This window comes from Carlito syrichta, unplaced genomic scaffold (assembly GCF_000164805.1).
Source record: "Carlito syrichta isolate Samal-C Ts95f unplaced genomic scaffold, Tarsius_syrichta-2.0.1 Scaffold115637, whole genome shotgun sequence".
In the NCBI taxonomy this organism is placed as follows: domain Eukaryota; kingdom Metazoa; phylum Chordata; class Mammalia; order Primates; family Tarsiidae; genus Carlito; species Carlito syrichta.
This window is the reverse complement of record NW_007059733.1, coordinates 3,326-12,456: the sequence shown is the minus strand read 5'-3', so window position 1 is coordinate 12,456 and position 9,131 is coordinate 3,326. Positions and strand designations below refer to the sequence as shown.

At 56.8% G+C, this 9,131-nt stretch overlaps 1 protein-coding gene across 1 annotated transcript in view; it reads right to left on the bottom strand.

Annotated features, from left to right (window-relative positions):
• The window catches only part of TFCP2L1 (transcription factor CP2 like 1), a 115,723-nt gene extending 107,469 nt beyond the window's left edge, over positions 1–8,254 (bottom strand). The window contains exon 1 of the mRNA XM_021706202.1: positions 8,133–8,254. Within this exon, the coding sequence (XP_021561877.1) occupies positions 8,133–8,254 (122 nt within the window). The remainder of the gene's footprint in view (positions 1–8,132) is intronic.
• Positions 8,255–9,131: the final 877 nt, after the last annotated feature.

The following is a 9,131-nucleotide window of genomic DNA, read 5'->3' as shown; positions in this document are numbered from 1 at the left end:
AGTCAGAGTCTCACTCTGTCGCCCAGGCTGGAGTGCAGTGGCACGCTCATGGCCACCACAACCTCAACCTGCTGGGTTCGGGTGATCCTTCCGCCTCAGCCTTCCAAGCAGCTGGAACCACAGGTGCGTGCCACCATGTCCAGCTAATTTTTTGATTTATTGTGGAGACGAGCTCTCGCCATGTTGCCCAGTCTGGTCTCGAAGCCCTGGACTTAGGAATCCTCTCGCTTCCACCTCTCAAAGTGCTGTGATTGTAGGCGTGAGCCACCGCCGCCATCCTGGACCCTCACATTTTAATGTGCGCTTTCAATCTGTCCCACTTGCTCTGTTTCCATTTTTATCCTTTTTGCCTTCTTTTGGATTTTTTTGTATTATTTAGTGTCCCCTTCTTGTTACACTCTATTTTAATTTTAAAGTTTTTCTAGAGTTTCAAAATGCATCATGGATTACTGCAGCCTCTGTCTCCTGGGCTCAAGGGATCCTTCCGCCTCAGCCTCCTGAGTAGCTGGGACTCTAGGAGCAAATTGCCGTGCCCACCTAATTTTGTGTTGCCTAGGCTGGTCTTAAACTCCCGGGCTCAAGCAGTTCGCTCCACCTTGGCCTCCCAAATTGCTAGGATTACAGGAGTGAATCCGTGCACCCAGCCAACAAATATTTGTTAGTGCCCAGAAGGTAGCAGGCACTGTTCTAGAGCTGTGAATCCAGACACCAATCCCTGCCCTTGTGAAAAGTACACGCTAGTGAAGTACAGAGGTAATAAACAAGATGAGAAGTAAAATGTAGATTAGATTAGATAATGACACGTTCTAGGCCAGAACGAGAAAGAGCGCGGATGGGGTGGGTTGTTAGTTCAGATAGAGAGCCAGGTGAGCCAGGTGAATGAGAAAGACACCTGAGAGTGAGCTCAAGGAGGGGAAACAGGGCTCTCAGGCATCTGGGACAAGCCTTCCGGGCAGAGGGAACCGTGGGGGCAAAGCCCTGGGCCGGCCCAGCCTGTTCCTGGAAGACAGTGGGAGATGCCCTGGAGGAAGTGCTGAGTTTCTGGAAACCACTCCCTAAAGCCATGGTATCCCTCACATCTGGATTTTGCCCTACGCGGACACCCGTCCGTGTTGTGTCACCAGTGCCCGGGGTTGAAGCAACCCTGAGGAGCAGGGCTGGCCGGCGGGTTCTGGTTTGTCCGGTCACCATGGTAATGGTCCTCGTAACCCCGCACGTTCTGGGAATGAAAGCCAACCGAACGCGTGGCAGGCTCCAGCCACAAGGTTTCCCACGTCCCTCAGGGTAAAAGAGGCTCCACAGGGTAAAAGAATGAAGAGGCCATTTCTCGAAGCCTGACTTCTAACATTTTTTTTTGAGGGGGTCTTACTCTGTCCCCAGGCTGGAGTGCGGTGGCATGATCACACCTCACTGCAGCCTAAACCTCCTGGGCTCAGGAGATCTTTCTGCCTCAGCCTCCCAAGTAGCTGGGACTCCACGCATGCACCACCATGCCCAGCTAAGTTTTTTTTTATTTTTTGTAGAGAAGAGGTCTCGCTATGTTGCTCAGGCTGGTCTCAAACTCCTGGGCTCACGTGATCCTCCTGTGTTGGCCTCCCAAAGTGCTGGGATTACAGCATGAGCCACTGTGCCTGGCCCGTATGCTTTTTTAATATGATGCGATAGATTAAACATTTCTAGTCAGTCTTCTGCAGAAACTCTCAATCTTGTCTTTATCTCTTTAAACATGTTAAATTTAAAGTCTGGGTTTGACACCTCAAGTAGTTGGACCCCTGTGTGTCTTTATCCGTTGTCTGTTCCTTTTTTTTTTTTTTTTTTGAGTCGGAGTTTCATTCTGTTGCCCAGGCTGGAGGGCAGTGGCACACTCACAGCCACCGCAGCCTCGATCTGCTGGGCTTAGGCGATCCTTCCGCCTTGGCCTTCCAAGTAGCTGGAACCACAGGCAAATGGCACCACGCCCAGCTAGTTTTTTTTTTTATTTGCTGTACAGGCGAGATCTTGCCATGTTGCTCAGGTTGGTCTTGAACCCCTGGACTCAGGTAATCCTCTTGTCTTGGCCTCCCAAACTGCTGGGCTTACAGGCTTGAGCCACTGCGCCCGGCCTGTCTGCCACTTTCACTGGACCTACCTTAGTGCGTGTCGTCTTGTCTCCTCGTGGGGTGGGTTACTGTTTATTGTGTGCTGAGCAGCGTACCTGAAACAATGTCCTGGATATCTTCCTCCAGAGAAGGCTCCTGTTTGCTTCTGCCAGGAACGTGGGATGTTCTCAATATGGATCATGCTATTCCTCCTTCCAGGAAATGAGATTGTCAAATGCCTTGCTTGGCATTTCCGTCCCTTCCTGGGGAGCAGCAAATGCCCCCAGGACACAGGCAGTCCTGGATGGTCGGCTTGTCTGTCCAGATTCCCATCTCCTCCTCCAAGTTCCTGGTAACCCTTCACTACCTTGTTGACCTGCTAATACAGTCAGTCAAGCTCCCAGCATCTTTGTTCAGCTTTGCTAGTTACTTTCTGCAGGAGGGTTTACCCCAAATTGTGTAGTGTACCATTATGAGAAGGGGAAATCCTCATAGCCCTTGGGAGAATTCCCCAAGAGGTTTTTAGACACATACTTTTTTTTTTTTACTGTCACTCTGTCGCCCAGGCTGGAGTGCAGTGGCATGATCATGGCTGCCTCAGCCTCCACCTCCTGGCTGTTTTTTTTTTTTTTTTTTTTTCCCCGAGTTGGAGTCTCACTCTGGTGCATGCTCATGGCTACCACCTCCTTCTGCCTCGGGCTTCCAAGTTACTGGAATCACAGGCATGTTCCACCAAACCCAGCTAATTTTTTTATTTGTTGTGGAGAGAAGGTCTCGCCATATTGTTGAGGCTGGTCTCGAACCTCTGAGCTCAGACAATCCCCTCGCCTCCACCTCCCAAAGAGCCGGGATTACAGGCATGAGCCACAGTGCCCAGCCTGACCTCCAGGACTTAGGTGATCCTTCTGACTCAGCCTACCGAGTAGCTGGGACTACAGGTGCACACCACACCCAGCTAATTTTTTTATTTTCTTTTTTCTTTTTCTTTTTTTGACTCAGAGTCTCACTCTGTCACCCAGACTGGAGTGCAGTGGCACAATCACGGCCACCGCAGCCTCAACCTGCTAGGCTCAAAGGATCCTTCTGCCTCAGCCTTCCAAGTAGCTGGAGCTACAGGTATGTGCCACCACGCCCAGCTAATTTTTTTGATTGATTGTAGAGACGAGGTCTCACCATGTTGCCCAGGCTGGTCTTGAACCCGTGGGCTCAATCAGTCCTCTTGCTTCCGTTTCCCAAAGTGCTGGGATTACAGGCATGAGCCACTGCGCCCAGCTGACATATACTTTTTATCTTACTTTTTTTTTTTTAGTCTCATTCTGTTGCCCAGGCTAGAGTGCAGTGGCACGCTCACAGCCACCACAGCCTTGACTTGCTGCTGGGCTCAGGTGATCCTTCCGCCTCAGCCTTCCAAGTGCTGGAACTACAGGCATGCGCCACCACGCCCAGGCAATGTTTTGATTTATTGTAGAGATGAGGTCCTGCCAAGTTGCTCGGGTTGTTCTGGAACCCGTGGGTTCAGGCAATCCTCTTGCCCGGACCTCCCAAAGTGCTGATTTTATAGCCGTGAGCCAGCACGCCCGGGGACATATACTTTTTAAATGGCTGGAGAGTCCCTCGAAAGGCTGAGCCATGATTTCTTCAGATGGTTAATCTCCAGGGGGATATTTTAGTAGTTGGTCTCTGCATCACCCAGGCAGCGGGGCCACTGCAGATGACAAAGTGTCCTCTGGTGAGTCTGAGCAGAAGGGGACTTCTCCCAGGAGCTAGGCAGTGCGACCACCTTTGGGAGGGTCAGGGTGCTGCGGTCCTGCCATTCGGCCATTCAGCCGGGAACAACTGGAGACAGGGACGGTTCCTTTCCGGGTCTTGGTGGCTGCCACCTGCTGCTTGGTAGCTGCGAGAGTGGAGACCCGCTGGAACGGCACCCGAGCTGCCCCACAAGCATCGCATGTCGCCACCCTCGTGTCCATCCTCCCGAAAAGCCTCGCCCTCCCTCGAGAGGCCCCACTGCTGGGCAGAACCTGTCCACACGCGGAGCCGAGCATCAGCGGGCTGGGCTGGCGGCGGGCAGAGGCGTGCTGGGGCTTGGGAAGGGGAAGGCGGCCGCCCGGGCTCAGCCTCTCTCCTCTGCAGCCTCTGAGAACAAGCGTGTCTGCTGGGCACGCTTTCCTGCACTTGGGGAGCTCGTCTCCCAGAGGGCTCGGGACCTCAGGCCTGGCTGGAAAGCAGGACCCTTCTGTGGCCCATCCCGGCTGGATGGCACTGGAGCCCTTTCTCCTTCCAGCCTCTATTGGGAGGCAAAACCAGGCAGGACCAGAGCCTCGCCATGTGCAGGGACCGAGGGGTTGTGAGAAGCTGGTGCTAGAAGGGGGGAGGTCTGCCTCACCCACCCCCTCCCCCCCGCCACTTGCCACGACGGGTCCTGCAGTGGGGAGGGCTGTTCCCTCAGACGCAGGCCTGTCGGGCACCGGACAGGCTCGATCAAGGCGAGGGCATTCCTTGGGTGAGTGTCTGCAGATGTCGTCTCAAGGGCCTGCGAATTCTCTCCAAGAACCTTGCATTTGGGGGGTTTTATGTCTATGACCATCCAAATAGTTAATAGGAGATTCATCTCCGTGACCACCCTATAACCTGGGATTCTCACACATTTTTTGTTTTATTTTGTTTTGTTTTAAAATTAGGAAACGTGGCTGGGCATGGTGGCTCACGCCTATAATCACAGCACTCTGGGAGGTCGAGGCGGGAGGACTGTTTGAGGCCAGGAGTTTGAGACCAGCTCGGGCACCCTAGCAAGACCCCAGCTCTACAAAAAATTAAAAGAATGAGCCAGATGTGGTGGTGCGCTCCTGTAGTGCCAGCTACTCAGGAGGCTGAGGCAGAAGGATCGCCTGAGCCCAGGAGGTTGAGGCTGTGGTGAGCTGTGATTGTGCCACTGCACTCCAGCCTGGGTGACAGAGTGAGACTCGACTCAAAAAAAGGAAAAGAAAGAAAACTCTGATAAGGCAAAAGAAAACATACAACATACATGTTAGTTATGTGCTATGAGAATAAACGCCTATGAGCCCACTGCCCAGATCAGGAAGCAGAATATTCTCCATCACTGGAATGGGCGGTGGACTTCCCCTTCCCTGACCCCTGCCTCCTCCAGCAAGCCCTGCTCTCCTGAGCTGTTCCATAGCTGCTCAATTTGTGGGCCTTTACCAAACGTATTTCTCTTCGTGGTTTAGTTTTTTTTTTCCCCTGAGTGATTCTCACTCTGTTGCCCACGATGGAGCACAGTGGCACGCTCACGGCCACCACAGCCTTGACCTCTTGGGCTCAGGCGATCCGTCTGCCTCAGTCTCCCAGGTAGCTGAAACTACAGGTGCACGCCACCACATTCAGCTAATTAAAAATAAAAATTTTTTTGAGTCGGAGTCTCACTGTTGCCCAGGCTGGAGTGCAGTGGCATGCTCACGGTCACCGCAGCCTTGACCTGCTGGACTCAGGCGATCCTTCCACCTCGGCCTTCCGAGTAGCTGGAACTACAGGTGCATGCCACCGCACCTAGCTAATTGCCAAGTTGCCCAGGCAGGTCTCGAACCCGCGGGCTCAGGCAATCCTCTCGCCTCGGCCTCCCAAAGTGCTGGGATTACAGGTATGAGCCACCACCCCCAGCCTAGTCTTGGTTATTTTGACCTTAACAAACGGCAGGCTGCTCTGTTTGTTCCCCTCGCATCACCATTCCTGAGGCAGCCGCCCTGACACACGCGGCTGTCACTGATTCATTTCATTTCATAGTGTCCGTGGTGGGGAGAGGCCACCAGTTCTTGACCCACGCCCGCCTCCCAGCACCTTTGGGCTGCGTCTTGTTTTCGGCCATTGGCCGCCTTTGCACGTGTCCCTGGCACGCTCAGGCGTGGGTGTGGCTAGGGCTTGGCCCCACGTGGACCTGCTGGGCTATAAGACACATGAAACTTCGTCGCACACGGTGTTCCCCGGGGGTTCCTGCTAATGTCGTCTTGTAATCGTAGGGCTAGCGGAAGCCAGAAGACTCCCCTGCGTGGGCACAGACTCGAAAATGGGCAAGGCCGATACTGGAACCCAGACCTGATGCCACGGCCACACCTGCTTCCCCACGGGCCTGGCCCAGCTGCCCACCCCACAGGACGTAAGGCTAACGCAACGTGCCAGGCAGAGCCTGGTGAGCTCCCTGTCACTTCCAAACGTCCCGTGAGGCCAGGCTCGGTGGCTCAGCCTGTCATCCCGCACCTTGGGAGGCTGAGGTGAGCGGATTGCCTGAGCCCGCAGGTTCCAGACCCGCCTGGGCAACTCGGCAAGACCTCATCTCCACAATAAGTCAAAAACCGGCCGGGCGTGGTAGCGCGCGCCTGTAGTTCCAGCTCCTCGGAAGGCGGAGGCGGAAGGATCGCCGGAGCCCAGCGGGTCGAGGCGGAGCCTGGCAGGTCGAGGCTGCGGTGGCCGGGAGTGGCCGCTGCACTCCAGTCTGGGCGACAGAGGGAGACTCCGACTCCAAAAAACCCCCCAAAACAAAACCGAATGTCCCATGAGGCAGGCACTCTCCCCACTCAGGGGAGAAAGTGAGGCACAGAGAGGTCAAACAACTTGCCAAAGTCACACGAGAGCCAGGGTTAGAACCGGGCTGGTCAGTAGCAGCGTCTGTGCTCTTGGGGACATGACAGAGCTCGGACCGCACGGAGAACGCCGCGCCGCGAGCCTTGCCCTGGGGTCGTCATCCCTCGCCCGCTCATCCACGTGTTCAGCGCCCACCGTGAGCCAGGCCTGCGGGCTAAGTGTGGGGAAGACAGGACCGGGTCTTCGCCACAGACACGCCTCGGGGACCGGGAGTCGCACACACAGAAACAACATGTGTGACAAGAGTGAGGAAGGAGAAAGGGTCTAGTCTAGAATATTCTCCAAAAAATAAGAACTTGGCGTTTAAGCCGGGACCTTCAGCATCCGTGGAAGCTGGGCAAAGGGGTGCGTGTGTGTGTGGGCACAGAGGCGGGGCAGTGGCCAGGCGGAGGGGACAGCAGTGTGGAGGCCCAGAAGCCAGGAGACAGTGCCTCTGGTACGCGGGACAAGGTGGGGGAAGGGGAAGGTGGGATTTGGGAATTTCATCCCAGAGTGTGTGGTGAGGAAAGGTCGCTCAAGGTGTGGCGTAGAGGGATGACAGATCAGAGGGGCATTTAAAAAAACACTGCCTGCCACGTACCTGTCGTTCCAGCTGTTGCCAGGACCCGGCAGGCCGAGGCTGCGGTGGCCGTGAGCGTGCCACTGTGCTCCAGCCCGGGCCGCAGAGTGAGACTCCGACTCAGAAGAAAAACAGAACAAAAAACTGCCACCTTGCAGCTTCGGGGGAAGAGAAGGCGGGCAGGGTCGGGGAGGGGGCGGAGAGGGTGGGAGACGCGTCCGCGGCTGCACAGGGGGGAGGCAGGGCGGCCGGACGGTGCTGTGGGGGGCGGGGGAGGGGGTCTCGAGGCCCACCGGGAGGCGGGAGGCAGAGGCCCGGGGCGGGGCCGAGGGTGGGAGTGGAGGACGGAGGCGGGAGGGTCTGGGACCGGCATCGCCACACAGGAGCGTGGCCGTGGGAGACCCACCCATCGTGGCCACGCGCCATCCGGGAAGGCTGCAGCCTGCAGCGCGAAGGCGCGGAGAAGGCAGCTGCGTGTGCGCGGCTGGGTGCGCACGGGAAGGTGTGTGTTCGGCTCAGCGCGTGGAGCTGTGTGCGCGCAGCCAGGTGTGCACAGGTGGGTTTGTGTGCAGGCGGGTGTTTCCAGCTGGGCGTGTGTGCATGTGGTTTGTGTGCAGCTGGGTGTGCGCATGCATGTGTGTTGCTGGGGATGTGTCCGGCTGGGTGTGTGCACAGCTGGAGCTCTGAGGAGACCCGATAGGGCAGGTTTGGGAGGTGCAAGGTGTCCAGCGCCCCATGGAGAGGACAAAGCTTTGACAGGACGCGGCACGGAGGCCACGGGACCCCTGGCTGCAGAGGGGCGTGTGGACAGGAGGGGCCGCTTCGTGGTCCTTCCCCTCCACCTCGGCCCCGCCCCTCACGGGTGGGACAGGCGCCAGAGCCTGCGGCCTGAGCGTGTCATCTCTGGTCGGCAGCGTGTCTCTCCGCGGATGGGGGCTTGTCCGGCAGGGACGTCAAGTCTTTCATCTGATTGTCCCGACATCTTGCATCACCGCGTCAGAACCCAGGCTAGGGGTCTCCGTGACAGGGATAATCACATGAGCTACATCTGGTGAGGTTTCCAAGGACTGTGTTCGAAACCCCACCTCACTTTGGGAGGCTGAGGTGAGTGGATTGCCTGCGCCTGGGGTTCGAGACCCGCCTGGGCAACTTGGCGAGACCTCGTCTCTACAATAAATCAAAAAAATTAGCCGGGCGTGGTATCGCGCGCCTGTAGCTCCGGCTCCTTGGAAAGCTGAGTGGAAGAATCGCCGGAGCCCGGCAGGTCGAGGCTGCAGTGGCCGGGAGCGGCCACTGCACTCCAGTCTGGGCGACAGAGTGAGACTCCAGCTCAAAAAAAAAAAAAAAAAGGAAGGCCCACCTCCCTGGTCCCACCTCTCAGAACTTTACAGAAGAAGAAACTGGGGTTCTCCCAAGCTGGCGTCTCTGGCTAAAGCCACGGGCCCTGAAACACCCAGGGCCGGACTCAAGCCCCTGACTCCTGCACCCAGGCCTGCCTGTGACCAGGGCCCACCTGAACTCGGTGAAGCTGGACTGCCTGGATCTGAATCCTGACTCGCTCTCAGCAACTGTGTGATCTGGGCAAGTTGCTCAACCTCCCTGTGCCCCTCCTTCCCGTGTGTGAAATGGGACTAACCTGGGGATCGGCCTCCTGGGGCTGTTGTGAGGATTCAATCAGAGAAGCATAGAAAGGGAGCCTGGCAGGTGGGAGGCACACCTGGGCACCAGCCGGGTCACCACCGAAGGGTGAGGGACGGCTGGCCTGCAGAGGGAAAAGGGGCTGGAGACAGGCTGAGGGGCACCGCCTGGGTGCTGGCACGGGACGCCCCCTGGAGCCTTCCCAGTGCTGGTGGGGGGTG